The sequence below is a fragment of the Gallinula chloropus genome, assembly GCF_964237585.1.
Source record: "Gallinula chloropus genome assembly, chromosome: 2".
In the NCBI taxonomy this organism is placed as follows: Eukaryota; Metazoa; Chordata; class Aves; order Gruiformes; family Rallidae; genus Gallinula; species Gallinula chloropus.
Window position 1 is genome coordinate 22,104,528 of NC_140086.1, and position 21,900 is coordinate 22,126,427.

Here is a 21,900-nt window from a genome sequence, read left to right on the forward strand (position 1 = left end):
TCAAAAAGGAAAAAGAAAGCAGACTGAGCTCCTGAACTGCAGATCCTGCCCCTTGCAATGCAGGAAGCTTCTACAAGGCTTTGTGGCTCCTTGGGGGAACAGAGGGTAGTGAAGCATGCTCATGAGCTCCTTCCCTGAAGCTCCCAGAAGGCCTTCACAATCACTTAAAGCAGCCTAGCATTGCCTGTAATTGTTCTGTGTTCCGAGCTGACCGTAAAGTCAGTCTAACAACAACTGTCTTAAGAATTCGCTCTCATGCTCATCCAGTGTGTGCCTCCGGGTTCTTGGTGTGAGTTAATTTCTTATGCAGTCCTGCTGTCTCCATGTCAATCTGTCACTTTATCCTCCTGCAAATAGCAGTAGTGGAGTTTTTTACTAATTTAATCTACATTGTCAGAGGGGTAGAAATACCAAATTTAATTAAGTTTTTACAGGTCTTTGAAAATGGTTGCTGGAAAGAAGAGAATGATATGAATCAGAAGATGTTAATGAAAAAAAGCTATCAGGCTAAAATCTGTGGCTAATCCTCACTGTGCACAAGTCCACAGTTGCCATAGCAAATGGTTTCCTCCGATGCGAAGGTATTGTAAAATATGAGAAGAATGTGGGATTACTTTAGAAGAGAACTGAAGAAACATGGGAAACTAAAGGTAGATGTAACAGAATTGGGGTGTTATTAGTACTACCCTAAAAAACATCCTGTGGGGTTTTTTGTTTCCCTCAACCATCGTATTGTATCTATTTTCTTGATAAAGTGCGTCTCATTTTTTAAACATAACTAAAAGATAATTAGATGAACCAATTCTCAAAGAGATTCCCATAATTAAAACTGCTGGAACTGCAAAAAGTCCCACATGAAATGCACTACAAAATTTAAGCTTGTAATAACTGTACATTATTCATTTATTTATATTTAATTAAGGTGAATTTCTCAGATATAGCAACTGACTTTGAAACTGGGGATTTAAATCAATATGAAACTGTAAAAATATGTATCAGTATAAATACTGCTTTTTCCAGCACTTCACTTACCCCACATCTGTATTCTAAAAATACAGTAGTTCTCAAGTAGCCGCAATACAAGTGTTCCTTTTAATACAGCTTAAGCAAAATAGCATTTTCCTAGCATAGTTTATATATATAGTATTATATATAAAGCCCACTACAGTTTACCTACCAAAGCTCTACCTAAAATAAAGGCAGGCAAAGCAAGTATAGTGTTACAATACTGCTCCATTATCAATACTGAGATGTTAAGAATAGAGAAATAAAGCCAACAAAAGTCCTATGACTGGAAAGCAGACAAGAAAAGCCGAGGAACATTCAAGCAATTTAGCATCTGCACAATAGGTAGCAAAAGCACATCAATAAAATACCAAATAATATTTTGCATGTATATGGAAGCAATAAGCATTTCTGGCATGCTGAAAATTTACCTGAATTATATGAATATAAGCCTTTATCTGGAAAACAAATATTGAAATGAAGTAGTGTCAGGGAAAAATACATGAATCAATACATGTAACAGGGATGGTTAGAACCTTAAACTCCATTATAATTGCTGCTGGAGACTAAAGAATTGTATATTGTAAGCCACATTTATTCCTAACAATAACACTCAAGCAGCTAGGAGAAATTAAACCACAAAAATGCCAATTACTTTAGGACCAACATTTATATTCAGTAGTCAAAGAGGCCTAGTAGAGCTGTTATAGTCATTTCCAATTTTGAAATACAGCTACACATTTGCTATAAGCAAGGGTTTAGGTTTTTAAGGGAAAAATGTATATTTAACTAGGCATACAATATGGGTTGCTACCCTTAAAATAATTGCACCGTGCCATTGGCACCTCAGCAGGAAGTTATTAGCAGACCTTTCCTGAGATGTAGCTCTGAATACTACTTTGAATTTAACAGATTCAGAAGTGATGTTCCAATCTTCTGTCTCCAGCTAGGTCTTGATATGGTTAATATGGACATACATGAATACCTTATCTATATATCATTGTTACCAGTGAATTTGAGAGTCCTGATTAAATACTTGAAATATCTGATTCATTGTTTGCATTCCTTAAGCCTGGCTGGTTTATATATTTTGTAAATGTGATTTCCACAAGGTAATATGAAGAAGCCAGGAAGTCAGAATAACATCAACAGTACCTTGCCATTAGCAAGACATTATGAATGTTTTTATTCCTTACAGCTGAACAGCTCACAGACACTGTCTTAAAGAGCACCAATCCACCAGTAAATGATGCGCCTCAGATGACAAGATATGACAGTGTTAGAGCAAAAAAGAAAATTTAAAACTTCTTGCCAACTGGTGCTGTTAAGAATTCCCTGGATGACTAGGTACCTTCTGGCAAGTCACGCTTTTATCTGACATCCAGGCACTAACTATTTTAACATGCATATCAGAGCACTAAAGCATCTACTACTTATGAATTCTAACTCTTTACTTCTTCACACTGGGTTTCTTGATAATCATAATCAATTCTTGTGGCCCAGCTCCAGAATTCCATTAGGCCATATAATTTCAAGGTGAATAATTGGGGGGTGGGGGTGGTGGGGAGTTCAGCATCATTTACAAACTTCTGAATGTCAGCTTTAGTGCATAACTTCTCTAATATTTGTATTCCTTGGTACTAATCTCTTCTAGTTATGAATTTAATGAGAAATTGACAATAAAATTAGGACAAATGGAGTCTGAGAAGTATTCTAGTTTACTCCAGCAACATCAGAAAATGTCCGAATGTTCAAGAGTATCACCCAAAAAGAAAAAAAAAATTAAAAATAAATTAAAACAGTCTATAAATTATTTATATCATTCAAAACTACAGATACAGATATTTCTAAAATATCTTTGCGAAATACTTGTAAAAGGGTAGAGCTTCTTGAAGAGCACAAGAATATAAAAATACTAAGAACATAATAGCAGTGAGGACTATGTAAATAGTTTGTTTCCCTGTGTCTACAATACAGAAAGAAAAAAATCATGGTACTATTAAACCCATCTAAAATTTTTTTCAGAACCATCATATTGTTACATGCTAGTTTAGTATGCTTCAACAATTGAAAAAACTCAAGACACTACCTTTAGCCAGAAAAGAAAGCTACTGTATGGACCTATACCTTTTAGAATCTTTTTAAAGGTCACTTGACTTGCTATTTATTAAGATTATTTCCAAGATTATCCTGTCCACTGAGTTATGTTAACAAAGAACATCGCTTTTCTGTCATCATTACATGACAGGATAGATTAATAATATGATTCTATCACATAACCAGAACAGCAAATTTACAAATAACCATATTCCATTGAACTGCCCCAAAACAGGATTTTAAGTATTTTTGTAGTTTAATTGAAATTTACTAAAGCTTATTTTTAAATCTTTAAACAGCACAGAATTAACATCTAAACCAAATTTCTTTTCTTAGGAAAAAGGAAAATATTTTTATAGTTTAAGGCCTTTTCAGACACCCCTGTATCATGTTAAATACCTTTTAATTAAAGTATTTAATAAACTATAGATGTAAGAGAAGTATAACAAATCATAGGTGTATAATAAATACAATATTGCTATATATATATATCCATATTCTATGCACAAAACATCAATGCATGCAAACAAAGATAACATGCCCAAGGCCTGTGCTCGATAAAAGAAAGAAAAATTAAGGAAGAAGCATGAAAGAGAGAAGTAAGAGTTATTCTTGCTCTCTAGGGTGTAATTCTTATAATACATTCAATCTTTCATAGCCTGTGCCACTGACCATAAAATGCTCCATATTATAATTTGAAAAAAGTCTCTGATGTGTGTTTCCATTAAGTACAACTGGCTCACCTACTAGTGAACAGCATTACTAGAATTCTCTCAAGCAACACACAGTGACATTGATTTAAAATTATCATACCAACTTACCATATTCACAATAAACTAAAAGGAAATTGGTGAGACAGCAAGATCTTGATTCTGCAGTAAAATAAGACTCCATCATTCCAAGAAAGACAACTGCTTTCATTGGAAGACTGTGGTTTGAAATGCAGGGGCTCAGATGTCACTGGGTAAAGTTTCCGATACATTGTAATTCATTATTATTAAACTTTAATGATTTTCGTACTACCAAGTGTATCACAATGTTCTACAATACAGAATTAAAAGGTTTACATCTAAATAATGGCATTAGCAGTTATAACATTCAACTCATTTGATTTGACGGTAGTCACAAAACTTACAGAAAACCCCACCATCAGCACCCAGCAATGACAAGTCGATCTAAAGGTGTTCTTTTTAAATGAACAAAGGGGTCCTTTATTTGTGAATTCAGTCTCTCAGTTTGCTAGTCAGATCTAATAATTTTAGCGTGTTAAAGTTTCAGCAGTACCCCAGTCTGACTCAGGAAAATATGCAAAGCTAGTAAAAGAAGATGAAAAAAAACTTTTCATGGGATTCAGAACACTTGCCTTAGGTATTTTATACCCAGGAATTAACTAATAACACTCAGAAAAGGAATATTATATGCAGTTATTTTTGTGTTATATGCAGGCTTTTATTGTAGAACGTAACTATACTCAATTTTTGTCCCTCCAGTTTACATACTCATTACTGTAATTTCTCTCCCTCTTGATGTTTTTGTGTGCCTTAAGAATCATGAAACTCAGTGAATGGAGTCACCAATTACTTTAATTCTAGAAGTAATGAAACTTGATATTCCCTTAAAAATAACACTACTTCACAGTCAATTTATTTAGTTATTTTAATCCTGACTGATTTTTCTGGTATTCATTTCTTGAAAAACTACAACTTAATCCATGATTTTGGACTTCTCCATGTTGATTTCCAAACACTATCATTTCTAAAATCTCTTAGACCTTATTTTCAGCAGAGTTTATCTCAGATAGCTTTACTACTTTTCCTCAAAATATAAAACATAATTTTTTCTTTTTCAAACCATAAAGTGCATTCTCATGGCAATTAAAAGCTCTCCTCTTTCACTGCCGTACAGATTTATGCTGCAACTAGAGACCTGAAAATGTCTGGTTGTACTGTTAAATCCATATTTCTTGCTTGTGCATTTAGCTTTTATCCACGCCATACACTCACTCTCTGTGGTCTGCAGATTAATAATTCAGGCAGCTTGATTTTAAAGCTGCAAAATCTGACTTAGAAAACAAGTGTCAGTTACTTTTTAGTCTTAAGTAATTGGGAAATTCTTATTTGAATTAAAAACAACCAACCCTGCTCTAAAAGAATTTCAAACTCAAGACTAAAAATAATTGTTCTTCTGAATACACAACAAACCGACTGAACAGTACCAGCTCATACTGCACAAATGCACACATTACATGCATATAACTATAAAAGACCAAATAAGAATATCTCAGATCCAATTTGGTGTTTGCTATCTCTGTATTCTGGGCTACATGGAGAGGAAGTAATACTTCATTTGTAATCACCAGGCATAAATCCCGCTTGACTTCTGTATCAGTTCTCAATAAACAGGAACGCTAACAATAACTTCCATCCCATTGATCCTAACAACTATAACATTCAAACCACATTCAATTTTCGATATAATCTGTAGTAAGCCTCTTACCTAAAGTGAGATGGAGCAGTAATATTGTGTCCTAACCAACAACAGGAATTCCCAAATCTTTTTAAAAATAATCTTTAATTTTCTGTTCACAATCTCTTTTTGTGGGCAATATTAAAAGAACTTCAGCTTGTAATTCTAGTAAATGCTGTATGGAATTTTTAATGTAGGGATGATTTTAAGTTAGAGAAAATGAAGCTAGTTTAGCAATTCACTTCAAAAGTTCAGCACAATAAGGCAAACAGACCTGCTCATGACCTTAAATATTCTCACTGGATAAAAATTAGGCATAATTCTATGTTCTATATTAGTTCCTGCTTCTAAGTAGTTGTCTTTACAAATACTAAGGAAAAAGCATGGTAATGATCCTTCATCATTAACTAGGAAGTTAATACATTTTATGGATCAAAGGACTGGGCAAGAGAAAGCGGACAGCGGGCTTAGATCAGTCTGTACCACAACATAGTGCCCAAAGAAAGTGAGAGATAAACATAGGTAGAAACTAATCTACTGCTTCAGATATTGGGTTCCTAAAAAACCCCAAACAAATGGCATATGGGACTCTGTGGGAAGCTTGCACTTTGCTACTGGCTATATGTAAATATAGGAGTTCAGTCTTCGGGGCTGACAGTCTCCTCTTCTTCAGGAACACTTCAATGCAGTGATATTAAAAAGAGAAAAGAAGTAAGTGGTAAGTGTAGGTGGTTCTTTTAAACTCACTTCAGAGAATAACATTTAAGTATTGTCTTCAAATATTGTCTTCAAATATATGTATGTATAGCTACTTGGCAATCATGAAGACAAGAAAGCTAAGATGTGTAGATTTGTATTTACACAAACAACAACCAACCTTGTAATTCAAAATCTTTCTCTTGTTATTTCTCACACTAACAATTTCTGGGGGGTATGCAATAAAGTACTTCATTTTGTGCTCACTAATTCTATAAATAGAGGCATCACAGAAATGAACGAAAGGTGGGAGGACTGAATTGCTCAGATTTTGCAGCCCCAGAAACAGAAATTAGTCTCCTGTGCAGCAGCACTGTAAGGGTTCAAAGATGTGCTTTGAAGAAGATAGTTGAACTTGCTAGACATGCCTTGGCTTGATTCTGGAAATATTTTTCATATCATATGTCACTGGATAACATCTTCTGTTTCATCATATGCAAGAGATGCTATTGAAAAATACAAAAAAAGAGATTCATACATAATGATGTTTAGGTCAAAAGGGATTTTGGGGGGTCGTCTGGTGCAATAGCTGTTTCAGGCTTGGCCAACTTATACTGCATTACTGACAGACTTGCCCAGCTGAGCTCCTGATATCTCCAGTAGGATATTCCAGCATGAATTACTTTTATTTCCATTTAAGAAGTGTGACATGATTTTTTTAAAAAAGTATTCTTTTTCATTGCTAGATGGATACTTCTACTATTGCAGAACTCTGACCAGATACTAAATTTCCATTTGGATGCCTTTCCAGTCCCCAAAAAGGAGGTTGGAGGGGGGCAGATTTCAGAAAGACCTTGTTCTCTGTACATGTAAAACTGCTTAAACTGAAAATGATTTATGGCACACAAGGCATCAAGAAGTGCTTATATTCCCAGGACACTAGAAGAAATCTTTTATGGGACCCCGATCTCAGTAGGAATAGAAATAGAAACTTTATTGGGAGAGCATGTGAGCTATCCAGCAATCACAGTGAACCTCTGAAAATGCTTATTTGGCTGAAGATTTAGAACCTAAGGTTGTCAAAGTACCACTCTGGAAAGTCAGGCTAAATTATCTTCATTAAAAAGCAGGACTTCTACACCAAATCTTAGTGTTTTACCAAACCAAAAGTTTTTATAAGTACTTCCCTCTGCACTTCCAGACAGACATATAAAATTGTTCAACAGACGACATTATTAGTATTAGTACTCGTATTCACACTGGTATTTGTAGTACAATTTGTATGATTAGTATTAAAAAAAGCTTTCAAATTTTTAGCCAATATCACTCAACAGACCTTTAGTCCAACTTTACTACAATCTTTTGCAAAATAGAGAAGTTACTGTTTTATTCATTCTCAATGACAGTTATTTGTGGCACAGACAGGAATTACTATAAACAAACAGGATTCATTTGCAGGACTGAGTATTTCCTGTAAACCACAGTTTCACTAAGTTCACATGCAAACAGATACTGAAATGTCCAGCTAGTCTTAAAAAATAATTTTGCAGGGAAAATTTAACTTAATATGTTACAAGATGGCAGAAAATATGGAAGAAAAATAATTTTTAAACTTTACTTTAGCAACAGTCAGGCTACCTGGGAAGGCTGAAGAGGATTCAATTGGAACAGAACTCCTTACCTGTTAACTATTTTTTCTTTCCTCCTTTCGTGGATAAGCATAACCTTACAGTTTGAAGGCTCTGCACTGTAACTCCGTTAACTTATCTATCTCAGAATATTATGATATGGAGCATTTTAATCCTTTACAACACTCAGTGCACAGACACAAAAACTGTCTACTACTTGAAATACACACATACAAGAGATTATTTAATAGAAAATCCATATAGATCATATAAAATATCCAAGCTTGTTTGCATGACTACGTACGCATAAGTTTCTGTGAATTTGTGTGTAACGGATGCACACACAAGCTCACATACAACAACTCATAAAGCCCAAAGAATTCTTAGAAATATTTGTTGGTTTGTTGGGGTTTAGGGTTTTTTTATATCAGTGTCAACTGGCATTTTGTAAAGTTAATTCAGTGAAGAATAGCATTAAATAACTGACAGTACCAAGCACTTAAACTAGAGAAAAACCTCGGTATTCAGAAAATAGGTTTTTACTCCTTACTGTCTTATTCTTTTGTATCTATTTTTTAGCACACTGTATATAATCTGTTTTTTAATATCAACTGCAGATCTGTATACAAAACTCTACAAAACAGAATTTTAGGAGTAAATCTATGTAACCACATAAAATCCATGTAACCACATAAAATAGTATCCAAGTAAGGCAACAGGCCATGGTATTAATTTAGGCCCATATGATGTTACATACAGGTCACTTTATCTTTCAGAAGTATGAGGTAAAGAGAAAGGTTCTGTACATTCACTTTTGGTTAAACAATGAAATGATAAACACACTATAGGAGATTGGACTTCAAGATAAAAACAGCACACTGCAAATGACCAAGGTAATTCACTCAATCTCAGGATCTGAACTAGGTAGTTTTATAACAGAGAACTGCTACATTGCTCAGTTTTTAGTACTACCATGTGTATGGCAAATCAGACTCCAACCAGTGTCCATAAATGACCTAATTCATAACAGCTACAAATGAACACACAAATTCTGTCAGCTTTGTATCTACAAGAATTTAACACACTTTGCACATTAATTCAAATTAACTACACACAGTTTGTAGAACTAAGAACCTACTTTGTAACCTCCTTGTGGGACTCTCGCCATGGAGTTGTCTACGTGGCAAATATGGTGAGGGATGGGGAAGTGGCAATGAAGAGACATCATGCGTTTGGAGTTTGTACCAATGAGGTTCATCATCTAGTAATGCCGTCTCTAACTCAATAAGAATCTACAAAAGAAAAAATGGTTAAAAGTAGGAAAGCATTACATAACAGAACATTTTAAAATAGGCATGTTCAAAAATTTTATTCTATTCTTCTCTACTGTTAAGGACTTTGAAGTTTGATAAAAGACTTGCATTTAATATGCACGGAGTTCTTGTGCCTTTTATAACACTAAATATACCAAAAATCTTTCACAAAACCTTTATTACCTTATCATAACTTTTACAGCATTTAAATATCTTGTAGCAAGTTAGTCAGCAACATTCCAACATTTTTTTTAAATACAACTACAGATAATATGGATTTTAAGGAACAATTCTAAAAGAAATCGAGAAACTATGTAAATGATGTTACTCAAACAAAAGAAAATCAGAAAGACATCACTACTATGTAGTAAGTAAGTGAGAACATTATTTGTTTACTGCTATGTGAAATAAGGACAAATACAACAATTTAAAACAGCTTTGGGTTGCTGTATTTAATTTTTTTTCCCCAAAACTATCATGAATGAATATGTGAGCTACTGTATATGTATAGCTACCAATAATTGTATACCTCTCCTAAAAATTCACTTTCTTCCTCTCGAACTCGTGCTTGGTCCCAAAGAGTTATTTCTAACATTCGTTCTCTAAACTCTCTCCGATGAACTGGAGAATAAATGAATGTCTGGTTCCACTTAGGTTCCAATGTTTTCTTTACTGTTTTTGTTCTTCTTTTATTTTTATCACTGCAAAAAACAACTAAATATTAAAAATATTCAAAACACTTTTATACTGCAGTATGTAATGGAAAGTAGGAAATCTTAAATCAGCAGTACATTTTGTCATATTATAGGCACTATAATCTATGGCAGGATTAGTTCTTTATGATAAAATACAATTCAGCACATACATTGAGAATAGCTGCATATTAAAAACTAAAATGAAGTGATTTCCAGTTCACATGCCCCTTCCAATTTTAAGAATTTCCCTGAAAAACAGAAGCATTTTAATATGTTGGCTTTGGAAATAACATATTTGGAAATAGCATATCTATGATTCTATGATTTTATAAAATAAATTATAGTGCTGTAAACAGGATTTCCATCACATGTAGTCTAACAGTAGAAGATGTATGCAGACAACATTGAGCACAGCAAAGATAAGGCAGGCAGTTGTTTCGTTCCAGCTTCCAGTCCTCCAGCAGAGGAGCTGGCCTATACAAAGTAATGGTCAGGAAGCTGTGGGCAGTGCAAGGTCTTCTCTGGAGGGTTGTCCTGACTGAGGGCTCCACAGCTGGGAAAGCAGAAGCCCTAAGAATGAGTTACATGTCTTTTTTCAGCAACATCAGAAGGAACAGCGTTCTCAGAAAAGCTACCAAAATCCTTTGTGTCACCCAAAGGATGCACCTTGACTGAAGGTAGATCTTGCCTGTAAGTGTGGCCTTACGTTTCAGAGCCCTATGAGGTTTCCTTGCAAGGCTACTGTGGAACTCCTGGCTCTGGCTCCAGGGAGCTCTTGAAACCAATGCGTTTTGCAGAGTATTTCTGCTTGAAACAATTAGTATTTTCTGATGGAAACAAGTTTCTCTGGCAAACACCCACACTCCGTCTACTGAGGATACTGACAAGAGTTCTCTTAACAATGCTTAATTTTAAACCTGCTGATTGCTGCATAATGCAGCCGTGGTATTAATTCACTCGAATTTTTTAGTATGGTAATGCAGATACTGGCCATTTGCTAACGCTTGAAACTGTAATATAGTTACTGTATTCCTGAACTGTTACTTAAGAAACTGGATTAAAATATTAAATAAGAAATAATCTTTTTAGACACACTGTTAAACCAAAGAATGTATTTTTTTTCTATTTTAGTAAAGATTTATTTACCCTTGAGAACTGAAATTTGTTATATTGGACAAGATTTTCCAATGGAATTTGTTTAATCAAAAGACAGTTCACTATCTTCATCTAATTAAACGGTTGACTTATTTAAGCGTATTTTACTTCTAGCACATTTTTTCTACTGCACAAGAAATATATTGTTGCTTACTAGCTTTCACTCTAATTTGCATGTCAGAAAAAACTCACAATAGAGTAAGACAAGTTTCTGATACTTAAGTGATAGAAAACATAATAATAATAATAATAATAATAATAATAATAATAATAATAATAATAGATGGATGCTTCATATAAATTAGAAACACCAGCACAGCGTAATAAAATTTCATGTTATGCAATTTTTTGTATACTTGAAAATATTTAATTAAATATTTTTCTCTGTATTTTCCATTATTACAACTTGCAATGTAAAACATTCTGAACTCAGACATTTTTGGTAGCTTTATAATCTTGAAATTGCAGATAAGCTAATTTAAGCAGACCTGATTCTCAGTTTAGCCCAGCTTCAGTAAACACACTACAGCAATTTGAATAAACTAAGATTCTAGCCCACAGTTTGAATCTTGGTGAGTCCAAGACAATCCATCCAAAAATTTTTTCATCAATGATACAGACAATTATACAGTCACAGAAAATTGTCTTGTCAACACATAGAATACAATGGAAGTGAAAAAGCAGTGTCTTCCAAAATAGTGAATAGTTTCACTTCCTGTTGAAGTCAATTGGTTCTGAAGGTAACGAGCATCTTCCCAGTTTACATATTACAAAAGACGAAGGATGTAAAATACAAACTGTAAAGTTACATCCGATTCTACAGCTTCAGCAATTAAGTGGTCACTATTTTAGATACTGATTTAGGTGAAATCTTTGAATTATTTGGTTGATACCCTACAAAGTGAAAACATGTTCCTTTCCTGACAAAATCTGACCAAATATCAATTAAAAAAGATTGACTGGGGAACACGTCATCCCCTTCGCTGTTCTTCCCACCACCTAAGTGGAAATGGCAGAAAATAATGGACTGAAAAATGACAGAAATATTCAGAAAAAAAGGTTCTTACAAAAGTTTAATTTTCCCTAAATGCATATATAATCCCAGTCCAGATTAAACCAGTGTCGTGTTTTGAGGAAAGTTTTCATGGTGCATCTCAGAATTCTCCACTGAGTCTCCTTCAGCCTTAACTCACTTATACTTTGATACGAAACCTGCAGGTTTCAGATGCCAACCCTGCTCCTGCTTTGCTGTGCAAAGTTGTGGCAAACCAAACTGCTGGACTGATCACTCCAGAAAACCATGAAATCCAAATTTGTAGCATTTTCTCTGCACTAGACAGGAACAACTGTCGGAAGAAATAAAGGTGTTATAAACCACTAACAGCATTCTTTGCAAACAACAGATCCCCATGCAATCATAAATGTTTTCTTTTCCTTTCCTTTTCAGTATTTAATAAAATATCCAATGAAGGTGAGTTTGTGTTTAGTGTTCAATGACACACTGCTGTTAAATAGCATTTTCAATAAAGAAACTCCAAGTTGTAAGATTTTTCTGTATGACCAATAAACTCAGCTCCGTGTAGCATCTGAGTATCAGACTAATTCTTACACAGACGTTCCCTGTTGTTGTGTTCACCCTACCTTCTGTCTGGAAGAAAGTAAATTTTAACATAAGGATTCCTTGGCCTCCCATCTTCCCTTGAAGGAAGATCCTTTGCTCCCAATATTGTCACTATTAACTGATGACCAACCTTGTCATACCACAGTTTTATCTGTAATGAGAAAATACTTATTAGTGAACTCATTTCCATAACAAAGTAGCATTAATTTCATACATAAGCTTTTATTTATTCAGTTACTTAAACAGAAGATATAATGTTCTACGCATAAAAATAAATTAATACTATATTAGCTTCCATATGTAACAGGAGTTCCTCTATTTTAAAAACCCTGTGCAATAAGTTCATTATTTCATCCTAATTGTTTTCCACCTAGTGCTCTGGTTAGGTTTATTCTCTCCTGGAAGTGATATTGTATTGCTTGCATTAGTGATGTATGGTATTCACAAATGTACATTTCTAAGGAGTTTATGCACAATGAACGAATGAACTTTTCATGTCCTGATGTGCTGGAAAGACCATAAATATTTCAAATCACTAAATATTTTTTTCAAGGTGCAGAGTCTCATGCTCAAATCATATAAGCCCTCCAGATAAGAGGGAGCCTCAATAGCCCAACCCTCTTTGCAGTCCAGCCCAGCAACAACAAGGCAAAAACTGTGATTACTCATCAGTAGAAATTAGTATCAGCCACAGACTTGGTCTGCTAGCCTCTTTTACTACAGTCATTAGTAGCTGCTATTTAGCCATTTCAGTTTGAATACTACCGCTGCGAGTACATAATTCAAGCAGAGAACATACCTACTTTAGAAGACTCACTATGGAAGGGGGAAAAAGTGCAGTTAGGACAAAAAATAGCTTTCCAATTAGTCAGGGAGTCCCTACATGTTGGTACCACTGCAGTATCATTAACTACAGCTGACAGAGGAGGCTTTCTTCATGTGAAGTTTGCCTGAGATAGAGGACATGCTAGGACGTTTAAAGGAATCACTGACCCTGCCTGATCTTAAGGGAATCAAGAAGGATAATGCCCAACTTCACACCTTAGGCATGAATGAACCCTAGCTCAAGTAAACAACCAAAGGAAGATACACTTTTTTAGAGCCCATCTCCCATCTTTCAGAGACAGGGTCTCCATCTGCTGTCATAGCTCCTCATCTTCAGTATTTCAGTCACTTAAATGCAGGTCTTGATACAATTCTCAAGGATTTTGACCCACCACCAAGAGGCTGATTTAGCTTTCTGCCATTCCTCACACTTCAGTAGCTGAGATTACACTAAAAAATGCCAACTCAATCAGTGGCAGCAGTGTACTTCTTCCTTATCCACTATTTTAGAGTAACAAGTCCTGCAGCCACCAACCAGCGGTATTTGAATAGATATTAAAAAGAGGACGATACCCATCCTCCGTTATCACACTGTTGGCCCCACTACTGATTTGATAGGTTTCTGGTACCAACAGCTAAAGGGTCCTGTGGCTACTAAAGCAGAAAACTGTATGAGAAATGATCATCAATAAATTGGAGATTTCTAGATGCTGCCTCTACATTCCTGCAAAGCAAGGGGCTTGGTCAGTATTTTTTCTAAACTAAGAATTATCTGAACCATTAAGTATCTTCATCCAGATACAGATCACCAGTAGAAATCTTTCCACCAACTGTATAAATCCAAAGCAAAGCTTTAAAGACCTCTGCACATTAAGCTGACTGAGCGCAAGTCAACTTCAATGTTATCTGACACTGAATGTACCCACAAACAGGTTTACTCGGGGTTCTTGAGCAAAGGACAGACATGGCTAGTTCCACACTCCAAGGGGAGAAGCAGCGAAGACAATCTCCTCCTGCTTTTTGGGGGGAAAATTATCCTTGCTTAAGCAGAATGCAATTTATTTATGGTCCAGACACTATCACAGGGTAATCCAGACATGGATGCCAAAAAATATAACCAGAATTATTCATTCCCTTTCAGGCTAAAAACGTCTTCACCATATTTGCTTCAGACTGGATTTTTGCAGGAAAACTTTAGCCAAAAGTTTGGAGAATGACTAAGTAGAAAGCTAAATCACCTGACACAATTTAAACTTAAACAGGGCAGATTCAGATTAGTTATGAGGAAAAAAATCTGTAGTGTGAAGGTGGTGAAGCACTGGCACAGGCTGCCCAGAGAAGCTGTGGCTGCCCCCTCCCTGGCAGTGTTCAAGGCCAGGTTGGATGGGGCTTTGGGAAGCCTGGTCTAGTGGAAGGTGTCCCTGCCCATGGCAGAGGGTTGTAACTTTGAGGTCCCTTTCAACTGAAACCTATCTGTGGCTCTATGACTTTATTATTTCTTTGAGATTTTCTAACATTGGTGTTTTGGAAAAAGAACTCAACATTTGCATTGACTTATACCTTCTACTTCTCTTTTAATGCTCTGATAAAAATTTGGAAAAACTTGTACATAATGTGCATATTTTTCCTGTAATTCCCAGTAATGTGACGTGTTACAGGAAAGACAAGAAGGCAGAATTATGCCCAGAATCTCTCTCTCTCCTGTATTGAAACTATTAGGGCTCCAATATACAGCACAGGTACTTGTAACCCAAGAAGTCATTTGACTTGGATGCAAAGATGAGGAAAGAAACTGGGATTGAGACAATGGACAAAGAATCCCATGGACAGGAGGATGGGATTGCATTCTCATGGGGTTAGAAGAAGGAAAAGGGGACAAATCAAAAACTGCTTTAGAATTACTGGGAAAGGATATGGGATCCTTCTTGGTGAAACACAGGAAGAATGGAATTACTAATGTCAGGGACCACAAAGGACACAGGGGCAAAAACAGACTGAACAAGAGAAATGGAATGAGGTGAGAAAAGAACCAGTTATTCTCTAACTTGTGCAAAATACATTGCACAGAGACTGGGCAGAAATAAAGTCTAACAAGTCAAGGCAGGAAGTTGGAAAGGAAACTGAGAAACAGAGTTAGACTAGCATAGTGATCATGGAAAATGAGTTTAGGAATAGGACTGATCTAATTCTGACTTCCCTGTGCCTAACTATTATGAGAATATTCAGACGGAATGATATTTTGCTGCAAGAAGCTTATCTTTTCTATTCACAAGGAGAGAAAGGGCAGCCATTTAGGACAGCAAGGTGCAGTCCAGGAGGACTGAATTCAATCCTTTCCTCTTCACCAGTGTGTTTGTGGGTATTGAAGGGTGGATCCATTAAAGCATTTCAGAGTGTATTTATAAATTGCATGCTCTTCTTTCTCTGGGACCTTGGCATGAGACCCTGGAGCCACTGGAATTGAAGTCTGAGGTGTGTATTATGCCTAGACAGAACCTGTCTCAGACTCTAATCATAGTTTTTCAATTCTTAATAAACGCAGGACTGTCCTAGCACACCTCACAGAATATTATATAGAATTATGTTGTGAAATAAACATGGGATAGCACATATATATATCAGATAAGCCGACGATTAAATGATTTTTTTCTTTTAGAGCTTTGTTGAGTAGTATGCAGGAAAGACTTCTAACATCAAGAAGTGAAGAACATTCAATTATTCAATCCACAGCATGAGTCCCACAAGAATGTAAAGGAGGGACGCTCAGCACTGAAAGACTTAAGCAGCTGACTAACAGAGCAGAATCTATAAGCCTCCCATTCAGCAGTTTTTTACACATCCAGGAATGGTGCTTTTAAAAGCTTAGAACACCTACGAAACAGCGATGATGCATCATCATGAACATAAATAAATAATGTACAACACAGGAAAACCATGCTGGCTGATGCTAAATGTGGAGACTAATACCTGTAAAAAAGTCTTGAATAGGCTTTTGTCTATCTAGATAATTTATGATGTTAACCACCTAAAATTCACTTAGATAGTGATTCAACATGAATGCTTTCTAAAGGTCTTTCCACTTAGCGTCAAAGTCCTGGAAGCCACACACTCGCCTGCAGTACTTTCCTTCCCTAGGCAGATATGCACGTAATTCTTGACTAAACACCCATTGTGTAACCTACATTCAGGAAAACAGGCATCTAGACTCAATGTTTCCTGAAATTGTGCAATGGTCTGTCATCCATAGAGTGGCATTATACTCCTTGAGACAGGCTTCCAGGTAAGAATACCTGCTATGCAGGATGCAACAAGAACTCTTCTACAGTCAGGTGATAAAGGTAGCCATCAGGGGAAGCAGAGTTGACAGTCTGGTCCCAGCTACATAGGATTCTTTCTGTTTTTTAACCAATAGTGGTGTAATACAAGATCAATATACATTCTGGGTAACAATTCTGGAATCTCCTACCCTAAAACTAAGCTTTCTTTGCTATCACAACACACTTATCTTCCCAGCCGCAGAGTATCTCAGTTTCAGATGAGACTTCATATTCCAGAGAAGAAAAAGATGTGCATTAGCTTGATGGTAAAGGCACTTTTCTGAGATACAGGTTCAATCTCTTCAGTCTAATCAGGGCTTAAAGCACAGATGTCTACACACAGAACAGTATATAAATGCTGACTGCTAGTGTTGCATCCTAGGTGAGTATGCAGGTACCTAGTATTCCTGTTTGGTCCTCTGCAATCTGAGAAGACAACACTTCCCTCTGGAGAATCAACTCACCCTCTGGAGTAGCCTAAATTTCAGATTTAATAGGGATAGGTGTCCTTTATTTGGGCTGGATCACTCACTGCAGATATGGAGCCACTTGTTTTCTTCCTTCAACTGTAAAAGTCTAAGCTCCTCCCCAAGGCACCTCAGACTTCTTTGAAGCTACCATAAGTTGAGTTGTATAAATTAAGGACATAAATTCAGTTTACTAGATTTAATCCTTTTTCTTTTAGATCTCATCTTAACTAGAAATTTTATTTAGAGCATGGACTGAGGTGAGGTTTCTAGAACAGAAGTAATGTAATTCAGACCTGTACTCTAATACATATGCATAAGGGGAATCAGTTAGGATACACAGATATTATTATTGCCACTTATGACACTCCTGTCTCATGAATACTCGACTGTTTGCTTAACTACGTAATTCTAATGTGGTTTTGCACAGACCACATACAGGCACACCAGATCATAAGTGATAACTTCAGATTTTAAAAAAGAGAACATCAGCAGTTTTTCATTCTTTGCTGCACTTTATTTCTTTATTTGTTATATAAAGGTTGCTTCATAAATCTCATGTAAATTAGATAAAATTTGTGCCACTGGGAGAAGCTTCCTGCCCTGCAGCTTGATTTCTACCACCGCAGCCTACTTAACACTGGATTAGAAAGACAGCTGACCAGATATTTCTTCTTTTGTTCATTATAATTTTTCTACACAGCTGTTTATTAGTGTAATATTTGGAAATTGAAACACTACTTTCTTTCTCGCATTATTCTGAAACAAGAGATACACCAGCAGAATCTGTTGTTGCAAAAGAAAAAACAATATTTAAAACCCTGTTTTATTTTAAAAAGTGCTTACAGCAATCAGGTTTTTTTTGGACTTCAGCTTATGGAGATATAGTAAACAGGATCAATTTCAGACTAAGAAGTAAAGAAGATGCAAGCAAGAATAAAGATATGCATTTCCTGTTGAGAGCAATGAAAAAAATAGGTATAAACAGAAATGTTTGGAGATCCTTATCCTTTCCCTGTAGGGAAATCTACAGACACAACTATACCATAGGGAAATCTACAGACACAACTATACCATAGCCCACAATGTAAGATATCCTTCCTGACAACCATAAACAACAGCTCAGAGTTCTGAGTTAGCTAATTTCTCATGCCAAAAAGTAACCAGAGTTCTGCACTGCTGCTGGATGACTTCTAATGCCCTTGTTTTGTTCTTCACTGCAGCCTGGACTGTAAACAGGTCTTAAATTGACCCACTTTAAACTGTCTAACAACCCTACCAAAAGTGGGTTGATGGGGGACTTTCTTTTTCAGTCTAGTTGTACAGATATTACCAAGGTAGTAAAAGTTTGAGTTCTTTGTGGTCAATGACTGAATGTTCAAATGGAGACCAGTGACAAGTGGCGTTCTTCAGGGGCTGGTACTGGGACCAGCACTGTTTAACATCTTTGTCAGAGACACAAACAGTGTGATCGAGTGCACCATCAGCAAGTTCACCAATAACACCAAGCTGTGTGGTGCGGTCAACACACTTGAGGGAAGGGATGCCATCCAGAGAGACCTTGACAGGCTTGAGAAGTGGGCCCATGTGAACCACAAGAAGTTCAACAAAGGTAAGTGCAAGGTCCTGCACATGGGTTAGCACAATCCTAAGCAGAGACACAGGCTAGGCAGGGAATGGACTGAGAGCAGCCCTGAGAAGAAGGACTTGGGGGTGTTGATTGATGTCAAGCTCAAAATGAGCTGGCAGTGTGTGCTTGCAGCCCAGAACACCAACCATGTTCTGGGTTGCATCAAAAGGAGTGTGGTTGAGGAAGTAATTCTGTCCCTCCTCCCTGCTCTTGAGACTCCCCCTGCAGTACTGTGACCAGCTCTGGGGTCCCCAGTACAAGAAAGACATGGAGCTGTTGGAGAGTGTCCAGAGAAGGGCCATAAAGATGATGAGAGGGCTGGAGAAACTCTCCTATTAAGACAAGCTGAGAGTTTTGGGTTTGTTCAGCCTCAAGAGAAGGCTCCAGGGAGACCTTAGAGCAGCCTGCCAGTACAGAAAAGATGGAGATGGATGATTTATGTAGAAACTGGACAAGGGGTAATGGGTTTAAACTAAAAGAGGGCTGATTTCAATTATATATGAGGAAGAAAATCTGTACTATGAAGGTCATAAGGCAGTGGCAGAGGCTGCCTAGAGAAGCTGTGGCTGCCACCTCCCTGGCAGTGTCCGATGCTTGGATGGGGCTTTGGGCAGCCTGGTCTAGTGGAGGATGTCCCTGCTCATGGCAGGGGGTGCAACTGGAACAGGCCTTGAGGTCCCTTCCAACTCAAACCATTCTGTGACTCAATGACTTCATGATTCAAAAACTGAGTTACAAATACTATGTTTAGCTTTGACTGTTAGTGAGCTCTGCAGAAACCTTAAAGAGGTCCAAAGAGACCCCACAGACATTGTGCAGGAAAAAAATTGAGAATGAAGGCAATACTTATCTGCAACAGAAAAAATAACCAGACGTGAGAGAGTAAGCCTCACACACCTTCACCTCTTGCTGGATATTCTCTGTCAAGCATTACGTATTTTATTTTTCTTAAATGACTACCATAATCATTTGATCAAAGTTTTGTGGGTTTTTTCAGTAGAGGATATTAGTCTAAGCAGACGTGAACATTTTCTAACTATTTCTTAATTTTATATAATGTGATTAAATGCTACATATTCTAATTTACAGCATTTCATGACACATGAACGTCTCAGGCTGACATTTCCATTTTAAATTAAAAATTGTCATGTAATTTCTTGATTTATTTTCCACATAGCTAAAAAGAAAATAAATATTAAAAGACTACTTATGTCATAGAAAATATTTACCTTTATGAACTACTTAACAATTTATTATTAAATCTGTACCCCCTTTCATTAGAATACCATGAGCAGAACCAACTTTCTTATTCACGCTAAAGGAGATTTTAATTTTTGATAGAACACCAGTTTATGTCAGTAGCACATGATGCTATGTTAACCTAAAACAATTCTATCAATACATTACTTTCTTGATCTATTTTTTTTCCTTAATTTTTAAATTTAGAATTTATATTTAAGCAGCTGTAAGGACTACTTTCAGGAAATAATGTATTGTGGGGAAAAAAAAAGTCAAATGAGTCATAACCAAACCATTTCCTACAAGCTTATTTAGAAATCCTTTATAATTATATATATGTTTTTTTCCATTTCAGTATGAAATTTAATCATCTCATTCAGATAATTAAGATCATTCTTTATATCTTTCCTTGAGCAATTGAGCAAGATAAACATTTATACTATACAGCTGTCGCACAAAACATTAACATCTCCATAAAGAAATTTTGTAAGAAAAACAGATAATATTCTATTTACAAAAAACTGAAAAACATGCAGCAAAGCAAGATAAGCACTGTAAAACCTACTTTGCGTTAATCTACAGTACCTTAGGAGTTTCCTAATGAAAAAAGGCAAACAATTTGTACCTAAAGAGAATGTCGAAGCTAAATAAATTCAGTAACACAATGCAAGAATTCGTTTTTTATTTAAATAGAGTTTTGGTTATTTTGACGTACTTTTAAAATGTAAGAACCAAGTTTCATATACAAGAAATTTGCTTCTTTAAACAAGGTACAAATTTTTTGCCTATCTTCCACTCAAGGCGCTATTACTTGGAAAATGCAAAAAAGGATGTGTTAAGTAATGATAACGAATGATTTAAAGAGACATTCATCTTTATATAATGACCTCCAGCACAACATTATGTATTGCTTACACAGTACACACGTTTTGTATGTGGGATGCATAGACATCATCACGATCGAAACCTAAATGAGTTTAGTATCAGGTAAACAGCAAAACAAAAACTAGTTGTCTCTTTAAATTTGAATTTAATATTTTAACCCTCATGCAAGATTTTACAAGCTGCTCACAAGATGACATGAAACTTGTTAATATGGTTTAAAGCAACGCACTAAAAATATGGGAAAACGGACTATAACGTTACGTTTTCCTACTATGCATTTTCCATAACAAACAAAAGAAAAAACCACAAATTTAGTTTCTGTCAGGCAGACGAAGTCTTTACCTGAACCCTAGGAACAAAAGGCGTTGTTCTTCTACTAAGGCTTTGGCTCTGGTAAGCAAAATTAAAGAAAAAGCAATAAAACAAAACCAAAAAGGACAACACGCTGGAAACTAAAAGACCAAAAGTAAAAACAAAGACACACAACTATTACTTTAAACACAGCTTTACACCAATGACATATTTATCTAACACAAAGTATTTTAATGCAATGCATAAATTAAATCTGAAAATCTGTCACCAAATCATATCAAAACCCTGTGATGGAAATTCCGGCCTTAGGGAAGTCAGCAAGAATTTGGCCACCAATTCCCCCAGAGGCAAGGATTTCAATTTACAAGACTACAGATAACATTTACAATGGATTTAGAAATAATATTAACAAAAGGAGCAGGTCATCAAAGTGTGATTTAAAAGTGGGATATAAAACATAAATTCAGCTTGACCATCTATTTCAGGAAGATCATAGATACATATTCAGAGACAGAAACAAGGACAGTTCACGCACTGACAATTTTGGTT

The 21,900-nt window shown here is 35.9% G+C and overlaps 1 protein-coding gene across 18 annotated transcripts in view; it reads right to left on the minus strand.

Moving 5' to 3' along the window:
* Positions 1 to 21,900, minus strand: part of RIMS2 (regulating synaptic membrane exocytosis 2) — a gene marked incomplete at both ends in the record, with an annotated part of 475,681 nt that overhangs the window by 186,431 nt on the left and 267,350 nt on the right. For 14 of the 18 annotated variants that reach the window (XM_084260505.1, XM_084260502.1, XM_084260507.1 and 11 more), the window contains 3 exons: positions 9,031 to 9,184; positions 9,735 to 9,906; positions 12,697 to 12,827. In XM_084260505.1, coding sequence (XP_084116631.1) covers positions 9,031 to 9,184; positions 9,735 to 9,906; positions 12,697 to 12,827 — 457 coding nt within the window. Of the gene's footprint in view, positions 1 to 1,436; positions 1,464 to 9,030; positions 9,185 to 9,734; positions 9,907 to 12,696; positions 12,828 to 21,381; positions 21,430 to 21,900 lie in introns of all 18 variants that reach the window. The other 4 variants (XM_084260503.1, XM_084260498.1, XM_084260495.1 and 1 more) reach the window with 2 other exon arrangements.